The sequence below is a fragment of the Nematolebias whitei genome, chromosome 17 (genome assembly GCF_014905685.2).
Source record: "Nematolebias whitei isolate Nwh7 chromosome 17, NemWhi1, whole genome shotgun sequence".
NCBI classification, from domain to species: Eukaryota; Metazoa; Chordata; class Actinopteri; order Cyprinodontiformes; family Rivulidae; genus Nematolebias; species Nematolebias whitei.
The window spans coordinates 14,686,637-14,703,889 of NC_056514.1; the positions used below are offsets into that span (position 1 = coordinate 14,686,637).

General features: G+C 41.9%; 1 protein-coding gene across 1 annotated transcript in view; it reads right to left on the reverse strand.

Moving 5' to 3' along the window:
• Positions 1-15,747, reverse strand: part of fdxr (ferredoxin reductase) — a 33,842-nt gene extending 18,095 nt beyond the window's left edge. Inside the window, exons 1-6 of the mRNA XM_037691603.1 lie at positions 15,690-15,747; positions 15,282-15,385; positions 4,427-4,522; positions 1,823-1,945; positions 1,610-1,723; positions 1,421-1,522 (exon numbers count right to left, since the gene is read on the reverse strand). Coding sequence (XP_037547531.1) covers positions 1,421-1,522; positions 1,610-1,723; positions 1,823-1,945; positions 4,427-4,522; positions 15,282-15,385; positions 15,690-15,747 — 597 coding nt within the window. The remainder of the gene's footprint in view (positions 1-1,420; positions 1,523-1,609; positions 1,724-1,822; positions 1,946-4,426; positions 4,523-15,281; positions 15,386-15,689) is intronic.
• Between the last annotated feature and the right edge of the window lie 1,506 nt (positions 15,748-17,253).

Genomic DNA, 17,253 nt, shown 5'->3' on the forward strand with positions numbered 1-17,253 from the left:
GTAGGAGAAGGATCCGGGTACTGAAATGGCCAGCCTGCAGTCCAGATCTTTCACCTATAGAGAACATTTGGCGCATCATAAAGAGGAAGGTGCGACAAAGAAGGCCCAAGACGATTGAACAGTTAGAGGCCTGTATTAGACATGAATGGGAGAGCATTCCTATTTCTAAACTTGAGAAACTGGTCTCCTATGTCCCAAGATGTCTGTTGTGTTGTAAGAAGAAGGGGGGGATGCCACACAGTGGTAAAAATGGACTTGTCCCAACTTTTTTGGGATTTGTTGATGCCATGAAATTTGGAAACAACAGATTTTTCCCTTAAAATTATACATTCTCTCAGTTTCAACTTTTGATCTGTGATTTGTGTTCTATTCTGAATAAAATATTAGATGTTGGCACCTCCACATCATTGCATTCAGTTTTTATTCACAATTTGTTTAGTGGCCCAAATTTTTTGGAATCCGGTTTGTATTTCTTTTGTTATATCTTTATACGTGGTCCAGTATGTGTACAATCATGTGAAGGTATTTACAGTCCTCTGGGGGAGTTCTGGCACAGAAGTTAGAGAAGGTGACTTGTGATCAGAAGGTCGCTGGTTCAACTCCCCGGACCGGCAACATCAAAATGTGGGTGGGAAAGGTGAAACAGCCACACCTGCCTCCCCATCATTTGCCCCACTCTGGGCCCTTGAGCAAGGCCCTAAACCCCGACCATCTGCTCCCCCGGGAGCCCTAGATGTCAGCTCTCTGCTCCACACAGAGGGCTGTGGTAGCTCGGTGGTCTGTGGTTGTGTCATGAAGGAGATCCCGCGTAAAAACTATCGTCAAGTCTTCATGTGAGTTAGTTCACTGTGGCAACCCCTGAAGAAGGAAGCAGCCGAAAGAAGAAGAAAGAAAGGAAGAAAAAGAGCAGTCCTCTGGTGTAAAGTCCAGTTTGTTCCTGGTGCAGGTTGGACTCCACCAGAGACAAATCTGACCCTGGTTGTGGAATTCGTGGACAGGATCAAGGCCCAGTCAAGGAGGGAGTCCTGTTCTGGAACCTGAGAGTCTCAACCATTATTGGGGTCTGCAGACCATGACCTTCAGCGAGCGCTGGGGTGGTCTACAGCCAAGTGTGAGGCACATGGAGTCTGAGGCCACAATTCTCAGTGGAAAAAAAGGTGAAATCCTTCTCCTGGGTCTGAGACGAATGTCTCAGTCAGAGGAGTTCATCTTGTTTATGTGGAACAGATTGACAGATAGGAGCCCTGTTCACAGTAATGAGGGCATTGCTCCAGCCTGTCATGGTGAAGAGGAAATCGAGCAAAAAAAGCAAAGCTTTGATTTATTGTTCCAACTATGTTCAAAGTTTGGTATGCGAGACGGAAAGCGATACGAATTCCTTCAAGGAGTGCTACTTTCACTTTTTGTTTGTGTTCCTCACCTTTAAAGCATCGACGGGGCACAGCAGGATTCTGGCGACATCTAAAGCCACGTTGCCTTGCCCCAGAACGACAGCTGTGTCACAGCTCAGGTCTGGACTGAGCTGAATCAAAGATATGTGGAAAAACGTTGGTAAGTGGAAAATACAGGAGAAAATGTTTGATTCACGCTCTCTGATTTGATGTCAAACCTTCTGACAGTTGGGCACCCCGTTGTACCAGCCCACGAAGTCTTTGGCTGAGTACACACCAGCCAAGTCCTCTCCTGGAACCCCCATACGCCGGTTTCCCTCTGCCCCATAACTCTATCAGACCATTTAGACAAAACAAAGAGAGAACATAAGTTCGAGTTCTACATCTAAGTGATCTTATCATGGAGGAGCACGCAGACTTTGTGTTCTCACCAGGACTACGGCGTGGTAGGCTTGTTGCAGCTCGCTGACACTTACATCCTTACCAACGCTCACGTTGCCGTAGAAGCTGCAGCGTGAGTGTTTAGCTGTTTGCGTGAAAGTATTGATGACGTTCTGATAAGATAAAAAAAAGAATAGTTTGTGTTCTTGCTGTTACACACAGTTCAGAGGAAGTTACTTCAGCTATCATCATAATGACTTATGAAAATGTATCGCCTCACTACGCTGAACAAAAATATATTTTTGCTCCCATTTTTCATGAGCTGAAGACTTTTTCTATAAACACAACTGACCTTTTTCTGTCAAATATTGTTCACAAGTTTGTATAAATCTGTTAATGAGCACTTCTCCTTTGCTGAGATGATCCATCCACCTCACAGGTGTGGCATATGAAGGTGATGGTTAGACAGCATGTTTACTGCACAGGTGGGCCTTAGACTGACCACAATAAAAGGCCACTTTAAAATGTGCAGGAAAAAAGGCAACAATTATTAGGGAATTTTTGGTCAAAGGTTATGGATGTTTTTAACCACTATGGCGTTAAGCTGTCGCTTTAAGGTAAGGACCAGAGTATAAAAACAAGCTTCACAGACGATTCGGGGCAGATTCTCATGACTGGTCTTCATGTGTACTTCCTGTATAACTGTGTGTATATCCTGTATACCTGTGTGTACTTTATGTATATCTGTGTGTATATCCTGTATACCTGTGTGTACCTTATGTATATCTGTTTGCACTTCCTGTATATCTGTTTGCACTTCCTGTTCATCTGTGTGTACTTCCTGTATATCTGTGTGTACTTCCTGTATTTCTGTGTGCACTTCTTGTGTATCGTTTGCACTTCCTGTTTATCTGTGTGTATTTCCTGGACACCTGTGTGCACTTCCTGGACACCTGTGTGCACTTCCTGGATATCTGTGTGCAGTTCTTGTATACCTGTGTGTACTTCCTGTATATCTGTTTGCACTTCCTGTATATCTGTTTGCACTTCCTGTTTATCTGTGTGTACTTCCTGTATATCTGTGTGCACTTCCTGTATATCTGTTTGCACTTCCTGTTTATCTGTGTGTATGTGTGTATTTCCTGGACACCTGTGTGCACTTCTTGTATATCTGTGTGCATTTCCAGTATATCTGTGTGCACTTCCTGCGTATTTGTGTGTACTTCCTGTATATCTGTGTGTATTTCCTGTATATCTGTGTATACTTCCTGTATATCTGTGTATACTTCCTGTATATCTGTGTGCACTTCCTGTATATCTGTGTGCACTTCCTGTATATCCGTGTGTACTTCCTGTATATCTGTGTGTATTTCCTGTATATCTGTGTGTATTTCCTGTATATCTGTGTGTACTTCCTGTACATCTGTGTAACTCGTCCTGAAAATCTGACCTTGTAAGTAAAAACCAGTTAAAATTATTTTCCTGTCGCCGAGCATCGCTCCTTTTGAGTACGTGAGATAAAGTGAGAATACCAAAGTTCATGCTCATGAATCCAGGTAAAAATCCATCAATGTTCAGTCAGGTCATCTGGACGGTTTCTTTTCTTTTGCTGAGACGTTTCGTCCTTCATCCAAAGGACTTCTTCAGTCCAAGGAGCCACAAACAAACTGGAGTCCCACAAGCACCAACTCCCTTAGTGGACCAAAAAAAAAACAAAAAACAGTTTGCTGGTGATAAGACTGAAGAAGTCCGTCGGAAGAAGGACGAAACGTCTCAGACAAAAAGGAACCATCCAGATGATCTGACTGAACATTGTTGGTTAAAGTGAGAACATTTTTCTCCAACAAAAATTAGCAGAAAAAATTTGAAGTTAGCAGAAAGAAACATGCTTTTCCTGGGTTTTTGTTTATTCTCGGACTCTTTCTGATAATAAAACGACACAACGTTAGATACTGTTCGTGGCGAGTAAACTTGCAAAGTTAGCAGTGAATAAAAATGTTCATTTATGATCAATTATAATACAGCTGCACTTTTAGACATGCATCTACAGTATTATGTTTTTAGGTTTTGTTGTTAAGAAATGACTAATAAAAAGCCTAATTTTATTAGAATCTACTGGAAGAAGGAAATTATCCTCCGATGTTGCACGATTATAATCACGTTGGTTGCGATTAAGATCAGACTGAGTTTACAGTACGAGGAAAACCAGAAGCAAAATAAACATTTAGATAAGTTAAAAAGATTAACACATAGTTTCACAGGGTCATTGTTATCCTCCTGCTTAAAACCTAATGTGTTTACATAATATTTCATAGCGTGTGGTAAAAAAACATAAAAAAAATGTTTTTCATGCTTCACTGACAGACATCCTGTTAGTTCACTAAAACATTTCCTCGTCCAGCAATTTCACTTTTGTGCAAGCTGTGACTGATCAGTCTGAGTGAAACTGAAGTACATCAGAAACCTCTGTGTGTGGGAGGTGTTCTCATTCTCCAGAACCTCCAGCTACGTTCTGTTACAACCCCTGCATCAACAGGAACCACTACTGAGTGCATCCGAGGTCATGGAGGATGATAAAGCAACAAAATGTGTTTTTTTGTTTTGAAAGAGAAGGTTTTCAAGAAATTCAACATATCCGAGGGAGGAGACGACACCTTGACTTCAGGATGATCGGGGGCCACTCCAAACCGGACCAGTCCAAACGGGACAGGCAGCCGCTCGAAAATGTCCACTTCAACAGCTTGACGAGCCTAAAGGGACACAAAACACGTACAGCTGCAAATATTCAGAGGCTCAGCACATATTCTCCTCATAAATATAGAGCTCAACAGATGCAACGGGGACAACTCTCAGCTACAACCACATCAAAGTTTAGCTCAGTATATTTAAAATTAAATGAGTAAGGTCACGTTTATGTCAGCTGAGGTGGATTAGCTGTGGCAGCCATCTTGAATCTGGTTGATTATTACTAGTTGATAGCTACTCTAAGAGTACTGTTAAAATATGTGCAGTGGTTTAGGAAATATTTTACTAACAGACAGACAAATGAAAGGTTGTGGCCAGGTTTTCATGGTGACAGGATGTCCACAGCAGATGACTAGTGTGTGAAAGGCAGGTCTCCTAAAGACAGGAAGTCCCCCCCAACAACCTGACACGTATTATATTTAAGCTTTTAGTATATCCTCGGGTTAGGAAATAAACATATTTGCTCATCTGAGGTCAGAGACAAAAACTAAGTCCATTTTTCCAAACTCCACAGGGTTTAGGAATATCTGCTCACACCAACGATGTTTGATCACATGTTCTAATCTGAGGCTTGACGGTCATTTCCAGTTTGGAGTCCATTGTTCTACAGGGAGAAACAGTATTCACAAGTGGAGAACACTTAAGACAGCTGCCGGTCCTCCCCAAAGTGGACAAGTCAGCAAACTCACCCTGCGGTCAGACCGTAAGACTCCACAGGCCTCAGTTAGTAAGCTATAGTCATCACGGGTCATTTTGAAAAAGACTGAACAGGACTGGATTATTTAGACGAGCTGCAGGAGAAAACCTCTTTTCTTTTCTTTAAAAATAACATTTGTACAGTTTCATCAAGAATCCTTCAGATTTGATGCAGATCTCCCACCAGATGCACACATGTCAACTCTTACAGAATGTCTGGAAATTCGAGATTTCCCCCCATTTTTCACGACTTCAATCGTACAGAGAAAGTCTTGTGGATTTTTCAAACGCTCGGCTTCAAATTTATTTTACATCTAGCAGTCCTGTTTTTATGAAGCAGCATTGCCTGATCATGATAAACTCACACAAACACATGGTGCAAACAAAGAACCACACGTCTGATACTATATTAATCCCTGAATCTCGAGTAACGGAGTATCAGAAATTTCAAACTCCAAAAGCCATTATTAGAATGTTTCTACAACTGTGAGCAGTGGTTTCTTCTATCTGAGGTACTTTCAATAGAGCTGTGGTGTGGAGAGGAAAAAGGGATCTCATAGGAAGAGAATGAAATACGGTTGGAGGTGTATTCCTGAATGGAAGGAGACATTTAATTTATTTTTCATTTACCCTTTATTTATCCAGGTAGTCTCATTGAGCCACGAGAACTCATTTTCAAGAGAGACCTGTTTAGGGAGCAGATGGTGGGGGTTAAGGGCCTTGCTCAGGGGCCCAGAGTGGGGCAAATAAGGGTGGAGGAAGATGTGGGTGTTCCACCTTTTCCACCCACATTTTGTTGTTGACGGTACCGGGAGTTGAACCTGCAACTTTCCAATCACAGGCCCATCTTCTAACCTCTGTGCCACCACTCCCCACATTATTGGAATAATTATGCTCGCAAATAATTCTATATATCCACAGAAGGGATTCAGCTTTTCCCCCCGGTTCCTGGGCAGCACGAATGAGCAGCAGCTGTGGGTGATCCTCCTAACAAGCTCCAGGAGTAGAAAGGACTGCTCTGGAAGGAGCTCCCTTCCTTGCTGGAGCATTGCATACCTATTGGTGGTTGCTTTCAGCCTTCTATTGGTTTGTTAACTAAAGATTAATACTCACCTCGTTTTCTCCTTGTGCTCCTACAGCATGCCTCATGAGTCTCCTACCCTGGATCCCTCATCTACTTCCTTGTGCCAGCAAAGCAACCGTACTTACCTTCAGCTGCTCAGCCGCCATTCCACCACAAGCCCTGCAACTTACCTCTGCCTGGAATCACTTACTCTCTTCTCAACGTGCCGAGGTCTCCACCATCCAGTAAGAGTTCAACAACCTGAGACTCACCAAATGTTCTCCTATTGTCCTTGACTCACCCTATTTCCTCCCTCCTCAGGTGTTCCAGGCTTCCTTGTAAATAGCACTGTTAAATACCATACCATTTTATTTATAAAGCACTTAAAACAGCAACAAGGCCAACCAAAGTGCTGTACAGCAGAAACAAACAAGCAAAGGACACAGCCAAAAAACATAGATTCAACTAGGTAAAGATAAGAACTAAATAACTAACATTATAGAAAACAGACAAGTTAAAATCAGCTCACTCAGTGTCAAAAGTCAGGGAATAAAAGTGAGTTTTTAAACGAGACGTAAAAACAGTGAGAGAGGGAGTCTGTCTGACATGCAGTGGTAACTCATTCAACAGTTTTGGACCTGCAACAGAGAAGAACCTGTCACCTCTGAGCTTAGAAGGAGTGCCTGGAACCAATAAAGCATCTGATCTGACCTCAGAGAGCGATGTGGCACATATGGCTGCAGCAGATCAGTGAGATAGGATGGGGCAGAACTGTTCAGAGATTTAAAAACATACAGGAGGTATTTTAAAATGATCTTAAAAAAGTTAAGTCTGGTCCTTTGGATAGGTTCAAAAAACGAATAATTGTAGAAATGTTTCATCTTTCATCAGAAAGACTTATTCAGTTTGAAGAAGCAGACTGAAGAAGTCTTTCGGATGAAAGACGAAACGTTTCTACAATTATTTGGTTTTTGAACCTATCCAGAGGACCAGACTTAACTATTTTAGATGTTTCTACCTGGATTGTTGAGCATGCATCAGGAGATTTTAAAATGAATTCGAATGTGAACTGGGAGCCAGTCAAGAGAGGCCAGAACTGGAGGAATGTGCTCTCTTTTGCCTGTACCAGTTAAAAATCAGGCTGCAGCATGTTGGACCATTTGTAGTCATGCAATAGAGGTCTGACTGATTCCAAAAAGAAGCACATTACAGTAATCGAGCCTGGATGTTATGAATGCATGGATCACTGTCTCAAGGTTACTTTAGGAAAATATTGTCTCCAATTTAGACTGTGGGCTCAACTGAAAAAAACAGGATTTAACAATCATGTTTACATGACTGTTAATCACATGGCAAAAACCAATGCAGACATGTTCCTGTTTTTAGTATTTTACACTCCTTTATAATGTAGCTGTTTTTGTTTAGTTTTTTATTTATAATTTCTTCTATTTACTTTTCATTTTATATACTTTTATATGTTGTCTGTACCTTGTCTATGTTCTTTGTTTAAAACAGGTCTCTCTTGTAAATGAGTGCTCGAGGCTCAATGAGACTAAACTGTATAAATAAAGGTTGAATGAAGGAATGAAAAAGTTTCAAGCAAGGGTCCATTTTCACTCCCAGATTAGTGACCACTTGTTTCTCTAACGGGGCTAGAGAGGAAAGGTTGATACAGTGGTTCCCGATTGTGCCATTAGGTGGAAACAACATGATTTCTGTTTTTCTCATTAAAGTTTAAGAAATTTAAAGCCATCCAGTCCCTGATGTCAACCAGGCAGTCAAGATGAGATTTGATAAGAGTGTGCACCAGTGTGCTTCAGAGGGAAGTAAATTTGACAGTCATCAGCGTAAAAATGAACCGGTATGTTCTGTTTACAAAAAATAGCACCTAGTGGCAGCAGGTATAAAGAAAAGAGAAGAGGACCGAAGATGGATCCCTGCGATACCCCTGAAATAAAATCCTTGATGACACAAAAGGTTCTGTCAGAGTAGGACGTAAACCATTTAAGGGCCGTCCCTGTGATGCCCTCCCACTGCTCCAGCCTAGAAATGAGGATATCATGGTCAATGGTGTCAAAAGCAGATGTAAGGTTCAAAAGGACAAGCAGCACAGAGTCACCTGCATCTGTGGCTAGGAAAACATACCATACCATACCATACCAACTTAATTTATAGAGCACTTTAAACACCCACAGGATAAAAGTGCTGTACACATAATAAAGCTATCATATAGTCAGATAATAAAAAAACTATCAAAAATGATTAAAAGTCAACATTTCAGATGGTGTCAAAGGCCAGGGAGAAGAGATGGCTTTTAAGAAAGGATTTAAAAACAGACAGGGAAGAGGCCTGTCTGATGTTCAAGGGAAGGTTGTTCCACAGTGTAGGAGCTGCCACAGCACGGTCTCCTCTGAGCTTACACTTTGTCTTCGGCACACTCAGGAGCAGCTGATCACATGACCTGAGGGATCGAGAGGGTGTGTATGGATGCAGCAACTCGGACAGACAGGGCGGAGCAAGTCCATTAAGAGTTTTAAAAGCAAATGAAATAATTTTAAAATGAATCCTGGAATGTACGGGTAGCCAGTGCAGGAAGGCTAAAACAGGAGAAATGTGGTCAAACTTTCATGTGCCACTTAAAAGCCGTGCAGTAGCGTTCTGTACCCTCTGAAGCTGAGAGATACACGAGTCACTGATTCCTGTATAGTGTTTTACAGTAATCCAGCTGAGTGGTCACAAAGGTGTGGATTACTGTTTCAAAATGCCACTGACAAAGAATCAGCTTTACTTTAGCCAGCTGCCTCAGATAGAAAAAAAAGATTTAACAACTGCATGATTTTCTAACTTTAGTCCAGCATCGACTTTCACCCAAGTTTGTAAAAGTTGGCCTGATATACTGGGCCAAGGACCCAACATCTACATTGGGAGTCTCAGTGGAGCTTCCAAAGACCATCACCTCAGTCTTTCCTCATTAAACTTTAAGAAGTTCACAGCCAACCAGCCTTTTACATCATTAAATCATTATATCACTAAAACACTCAATAGAACAGTCTCAGTGCTGTGGAGAGATCTGATGACTTGAAACACCTCTAAAATAGAGAGATCCTCCAGGAAACATTTTAACTGGAAATCAGCTTTTTTTTCCCCAGTAATTTGGAAACAAATGGGAGTCTAGAGACAGGCTTAAAGCTGGACACCACTGAGGGGTCAAGGCTAGGTTTTTTCAGTAGAGGCTGAACACCAGCAAACTTTTGGCACCACACCTGAGGATAGACTGCTATTCACAATAGAGAGAATAGAGGGGCCCAGAATAGGAAATGTTCCTTTAGAAGTTGAGGGGGGACAACATCAAAGGGGGAACCAGATAAATTCATGCTGCACATTAGATGCTCCAAAAAAGACAAGTTGGGCTGAAAGTGGTCAAATACAGCTACACATTAAGACAAGATGGAAATATACTCACTGTAACTAAATCAATGTAAACCTTATTTCAGGTGGGACTGTTTACCCTCAGTCTGGTTCTCACTGGGTCTTACCTCCATAATGTGATATCTACATTCAACATATTTGTGCTGTGAATAAAATTTGTGTCGTGTGAGCGCACTACGGATGTTTCTGTGAATTTTAAGGATTCCTTAAGGTACAGGTAGACATCTGAAGGGGATGATGCAGCTGTCAGCATGGTGAAGGAGGGATGATTTGGGCTTGTGTACATGGGCTCCTTGCAGTTGTTGAGCAGACCATGAACTCCTCTGTTCAAGGCTTAAACAAATTAAAGGACTCCAGAGAGAAATGTGAGGACATCGTCTGACAGCTGAAGGTTAACCTTCCACTTGTGAAATGATGAACGAATGGAAGAGCAGCCTTCAATAATAACCAAAAACAGGAACAAACTCTCAGGGATTGTCAGGATGTGCAGCAAAACTGCTGGAACAGAACATCACTGACCTATACAAGGTGAGGCCAGTTTACAAGGCCAGGCTGATTCTGGCAGATCCTGATCGTCCACTCCATGGAGAGTTCAGGTTGATTCCATCCAAAAACATACATGTTAGGCTGCCTTCAGGCCCAGGCCTCTCTTGCAGAAGAGATCTGTGATCTCAATGGGATTTGCCTGGTTAATAAATAAATCCAGGTATCTGCTGCCCAGATGTAGAACGAACAGACTGAAAAACTCATTCATCCCTGTAGAGATCAGGTTTTTCAATGAACACTGAGACATTAAAATAACAGTATAGTATGGATGTTTTATGAGCCTACTGATTGTGAAACTAATTGCTCCTTGGGGCTAATAAAGATTCTTGAACTTGAACTTTCGCTCTTGGCGCCGTGTTAACACACCCGTCTGCTCCAGAGCAGCAAATCAACAAAGCTCCTCTTTTAAAGAGGCGATGATCAGTTAATGAAAACATTCAATCGGCAGCTCCTGGCTGCAGCTGAACCTCCTAAATGCTACGGAAGCTGCAAGAATGGACTTAGTTTTTTATAAACACAGCTTTTCCATTGTGTCTTCATTGGGGATTACATTTAATGAACAATGAACGGTGGAATCTGTTGTGCTGTTTTGTACGCTTAAAGTTGAATTTAAATAGTTTTAGGACAAACTGGACTATTTTTGTTACACATCTTGGAACCAAGAGAAGGATTATTGTTGGTTTCCCATGACCATCGGTCATCTGGATGTTAGAAGCCAATGAGTCAGGTCTCTCTTGAAAATGAGTTCTCGTGGCTCAATGAGACTACCTGTATAAATAAAGGCTAAATAAATGAAGAAAAAAAAATTGCTACCTTTTCAATGTTTAAATGAACACATGATGAAAACAAAGAGCGCTCTTGATGCGTTATTAACCAATCACTGCAGAGCTGACTCAACTTCAGCCGCTGCAGCTCAGTGATGTGTTGCACAGATGCTTGCATGAGATACGACCTGAAGAGCAGAACAAGAAACATCCTGCAGCTCCACTCAAGTAACCGGAACATTAACGCAAGATAAGACTCCTGCACTTTTAACATCTGTCATGGTTTAGTTAAAGCCTTTTTAAAGGAGTGCTGTACAACAGAGCAATTACAAAAGGAAAAACAATATTCATCTATCTTTGTTCACAAGATTTTCCTCATAAAGTTATGAAAAAAACAGCTTCAGTTCACTGATGTTTGCAGACAGTAGTTTCTGTTCGGTGCAACGTTTTGTTCAGGTTGCGGTTCAGACTTTGACTGGACAACACGTTCATCTTTTTTATTCTTCCACTCTGTTGGGAGATCAGCTGCTGCGTTCAGGATCCTTGTTCTGTTGCATCGTGACTAAGTTTGGTCCAAGCTTCACAGCCTTTACCCTGCTAACAGAGGCCTAAAGATGCTCATCTGTAGTGCATGGTCTGACCTTTGGGTGAATTTACTAGGTTATCCATTCCTGGTAAAATTGGCAGCCATGTTAAATGTTTTCAACTCGTAAATAATTGATCTCTCTGTAGAAGTCCAAGTTTGATTAGAATTGACCTTTAACTCATCCCAAGTTAATGAGCAGGAACAGCTGTTGCTCTGAGGCCACTGCTGATGTCTTTCTGCCCTGGCATTGTGATATTTATTGGACTCATTTAATTCAACTCAGCATGTAAACGGTCCCATAGAGCGCGGACAAACACTGGACCTTGTTTTAACTCATGATGTGACTGTTAGTAATCTTGTTATTGGTGATAATATTTTTTCAGACCACATGCTGGTCCAGTTTGAGTTCACCCTCCCCCATCTAACTCCCAAGTCGTGCATTCTTGCACGTAGTACCCGGGATATTAACCATATCACTGCCACACGTTTCACAGATGTTTATAACTCTGAAATGATCATTCAGCCCCCAGTGTTTCTCTCCACCACTGAGGAGCTGACATCCCAGTTCAACTCTGTCTGCTTAAAGACTCTGGATCATGTTGCGCCTGTTAAAACTAGAAAATCAAAACTGAGAGCAGAACCTTGGCTGAGTGACGTCACCAAGGCCGTTAGGCAGCAATGTAGGAGGGCGGAGCGCAAGTGGAGGAAAGACAGGCTGCAGGTCTCTTTTCAAATACTTAGAGTTGGCGCCGTTATCAGAAAGCAGTGAAAGCTGCTAAATTCAAATACTTTTCTGATATAATTACCTCACACTCTCGCAACCCACGTGTTCTCTTCTCTACCCTAAACTCTGTTCTCCACTTCACTGAACCTTCACCTCTGGAAGCCTCGACTGAGCTGTGCGACAACTTCCTACATTTCTTTTTGGAAAAAATTGCGACCACCAGGGCTCTCATTTCCCCTCCAACTCATGACCCATCCATCCCACCTCAATCTGTAGCTCCTTTTGACCATTTTGAACCCATCACTCTATCTTCTCTAGAGCAGGTCATGTGCAGCTTGAAACCTTCTGGCTCCCCCTTTGATGTGGTCCCCCCTCGACTACTAAAGGAGGTTTGTCCAACTCTAGGTCCGTCCATTCTTGATATAGTAAACAGTAGTTTATCCACTGGCGTGGTGCCAAAATCCTTTAAACATGCTGCTGTTCAGCCTCTCCTGAAAAAACCAAACCTTGACCCCTCAGTCATGTCCAACTTCCGGCCAGCCTCCAAACTCCCATTTGTTTCAAAAGTACTGGAGAAAATAGTTGAGTCCCAGTTGAAGTGCTTCCTGGAGGGTCACACCATTTTAGAGCTATTCCAATCTGGCTTTAAACCTCTCCACAGCACTGAAACTGCCCTGCTGAAGGTCTTTAACGACATCCTCATATCCACAGATACCAGTGATTCTGTGCTGCTTGTCCTGTTGGACCTCACAGCCGCCTTTAACACCATCGACCATGAGATCCTCATTGCTAGGTTGGAGCAGTGGGTGGGCGTCACAGGATCAGCCCTCAATTGGTTCAGATCTTACCTCACTGACAGATCCTTTTTGTATCTCCATCAAGGATTTTAGTTTCGCAGAGGCAGAGCTTAAATGGGGGGTTCCGCAGGGGTCCATCCTGGGTCCCCTCCTATTCTCTTTATACCTGCTGCCGCTTGGTGCTATTTTCCGGAAACACAACATGCCCTTCTACTTCTACGCCGATGACTGTCAAATTTACTTCCCCCTAAGACACAATGGTACATGCTCTATTCAACCGCTGCTCGACTGCCTGGCTGACATCAAAGACTGGATGGCTTTAAATTTCTTGAGTTTCAATGAAAAGAATTCTGAAGTCATGTTGTTCCCTCCCAACGACACAATCACAAACCACTGCATCGACCTCTCCGCTCTAACCCTGTCAGAAAAACAAAGAGTCACTAACCTAGGAGTGATAATGGACCCTTCCCTGAAACTTAACAATCATGTAAACATGATTGTTAAATCATGCTTCTTCCAACTGAGGCGGCTGTCTAAACTGAAGCCCATATTGTCTAAAAATAACCTGGAGACAGTAATACATGCATTCATTACATCTAGGCTTGATTACTGCAATTCACTCCTGTTTGGTATCAGTCAGACCTCCATTGCACGACTACAACTGGTCCAGGATGCAGCAGCCCGATTTTTAACCAGCACAGGCAAAAGAGAGCACATTACACCAGTTTTGGCCTCCCTGCACTGGTTACCGGTTCACTTTCGAATCCAGTTCAAAATACTCATGTATGTCTACAAATCACTGAACAGTGTCCCCCCCCCCATCTCTATGATTTGCTACAATCGTATGTTCCACCACGCCCCCTGAGGTCAGCGGACCAGTTTCTCCTCACAGTTCCAGGAACTCGTCTTAAGCGCAGAGGTGACAGGGCCTTCTCTGTAGCAGGACCAAGACTCTGGAATGAGTTACCTCTGTTTGTCAGACAGGCCCCCTCCCTCTCGGTTTTCAAATCCCGTTTAAAAACTCACTACTATTCAATAGCTTTCAACACCAGATGATCTGTTTTGAGATCCTGTATGCTCTACACTGGTTTGTCGTCATTATCTGCATCGTTTTTGTCTATATTCTGATTTACCTCATTTTGTATTTTGCTTTGTGTGTTACCTGTTGTTTTGTCTGTACAGCACTTTGGTTGGCCTTGTTGCTGTTTTAAGTGCTTTATAAATAAAGTGGTATGGTATGGTATGGTTACTTTAGGACAATACAGGTCCTTCTCAAAAAATTAGCATATTGTGATAAAGGTCATTATTTTCCATAATGTAATGATAAAAATGAAACTTTCCTATATTTCAGATTCATTGCACACCAACTGAAATATTTCAGGTCTTTAATTGTTTTAATACTGATGATTATGGCATACAGCTCATGAAAACCCAATCGGGGGCAGCATCTTGAGCAGGGAGGTCCAGACATCTCTCCTGCCTCTTCCAGCTCTTCTGGGAGGACTCCAAGGCATTCCCAGACCAACTGAGAGACATAGTCTCTCCAGCATGTCCTGGGTCTTCCCCGGAGTCTCCTCCCAGTCAAACATGCCCGAAGCACCTCCCTATGGAAGCACCCAGTGAACATCCTTACCAGATGCCTGAACCACCTCAAATGGCTCCTCTCAATGTGAAGGAGCAGCGGTTCTACTCCGAGTCTCTCCTGATAACTGAACTTCTCACCCTCTCTGGAATTAGGGAAAGGGTCATTCTGACCTTTTTTGTACCATCTAGCTCACCTGTTTTTATTAAACTGAATTAAACCTCTTGATCTGATTCCTGATGTTCCTGCAGAATTATATCTGCAGCCAAAGCATGACTTGACCCATTTTATCTTATCTGTGTGAGTTCACAGCAAAATGACCTTTTCCCCAGTTAAATTAATAATATTTTACTAACCAAATAGTTAATAAATATCAACATAAAATCATTTTGATCTTACAACTATCTTACTTACTTTTGGTGTTTTGCACACATTTATCAGCTGCACTTTACATGCAAACCCAGATCCTGTAATACTTATACAGTCAAATATGAATTTGTTTTGCAAGCGCTGTTCAGTTTATTTGAATAAAGACATGTAATCCCTGTAATCTCCTATCTCAACAAGAAATACACACCTTGATAAGATGCTGTGCCGTGTAGAAACCAGCCGGACCACCTCCAACAACACACACTTTTGGACAAGTGGAAGAGTAAAAAGCCTTTCCACACACACCAAGGCCTGCAGAAACAAGCAGAAATGTACAGTATGTGCAGCCACAACATGCATGGAGCTAAATGGAACTAATCCATTAGAGGGTTAAACTAATCTTATGTAACAGGTCAATGCTCATCAAAGACAAACACAGTTTATCTCCAAGTTTTATAATAGTCATTATATTTACACATGTGCCGAACTAAAGAGTAGATTGGGTTTAACCAAAAAGTGGCATGTTTTTTAACAGGAGTGGAGTTTTGCCAGCACATTCCTTACAAAACTTAAAATTGACTAGATTTTGAGTGAGGTTCGTACAGTCAGGGCTCACCTTCGTGAAGTCTGGTCCTTCCTGAGGTCCACAGCTTCAGCAGAGTCCGGCCTCTCATCGTGTCTCTGTCTCACATTTAACTCACCAGTTGTGTTGTTCCGCTGGTCTGTGCCTGCTTCCCCGCTCCTCTGAGCGTTGGACAGTCCCAGTAAAGGATCAAAAGCCAAGGTAGAGACTGTTAATCTTCACTGCGGAGTTTTATTTGACCCGCTGCTCGAGTTGAGCTTTTTTTATTTATTTAATGCTAACCGTTAGCAACGCGTTCAAGTCTCGGTTCCTTCTTAACTTCTCTCCATTTTCAAACTTAATAACTATTAAGTTACAAAATCTGCCGGTTCTGTTCAAAGCTGGGAATGGTGTACCAGCAACAACAGCCCGCGGAAAACAAACAGCGAAGCGCGAACGTTCCGCGGACACAACTTCCCTTTTTAATCAAGCTTTTTTATTTATTTACTGCTGTGATATATCATACACAATAAAGCTGTGATTACATTTTCTAAACGGAAATTGATGTAAGTCACACACATGCACGTTTTATTTTTTTTTCCCCCAGTAATCTTTAAATTAGCACCTTACACATATTGTTAATATTTCTGGTAATTTTATTATTATTGATCTAATTTACAGTATCTTGGCACAATTACCTCTTTAGGCTTGAGCCGAGTTAAACACAAAGAACAGTTCCAACCTAACCAGGTTCAGTGAGGTCCTCTGGACGGATTCTTGTTTGTTGAAATGTTTAATCTTTTACTCAAAAGACTTATTCAGTCTGAGAAAAGCTCCAACCCTTTCAGATTTTGACACAAAATGACTGTTGCAAAGGCCTATGAGCTCAACTTTTGTTGCTTAAAATATAAATACTTTGCTAAAACGCTATTTAACGCCTCATTTATATATCTATGACCACTTTCTTTATTTCTTTGCATCAGTTTAATATGCGAGTCAATCATCTTTAAAGTTAGTTTGCTTTTTGTAAATCTTCACAGGACTACACAGTGGAGTTTCTGACTCCAACTCCAATTCTTTACACCTCTGCTTTAAATAATTAATAATAATACTGTACAAACCGGATTCCAAAAAAGTTGGGACACTAAACAAATTGTGAATAAAAACTGAATGCAATGATGTGGAGGTGCCAACATCTAATATTTTATTCAGAATAGAACACAAATCACAGATCAAAAGTTGAAACTGAGAGAATGTATCATTTTAAGGGAAAAATCTGTTGTTTCCAAATTTCATGGCGTCAACAAATCCCAAAAAAGTTGGGACAAGTCCATTTTTACCACTCTGTGGCATCCCCCCTTCTTCTTACAATACTCAACAGATGTCTGGGGACAGAGGAGACCAGTTTCTCAAGTTTAGAAATAGGAATGCTCTCCCATTCATGTCTAATACAGGCCTCTAACTGTTCAATCGTCTTGGGCCTTCTTTGTCACACCTTCCTCTTTATGATGCGCCAAATGTTCTCTATAGGTGAAAGATCTGGACTGCAGGCTGGCCATTTCAGTACCCGAATCCTTCTCCTACGTAGCCATGATGTTGTGATTGCTGCAGAATGTGG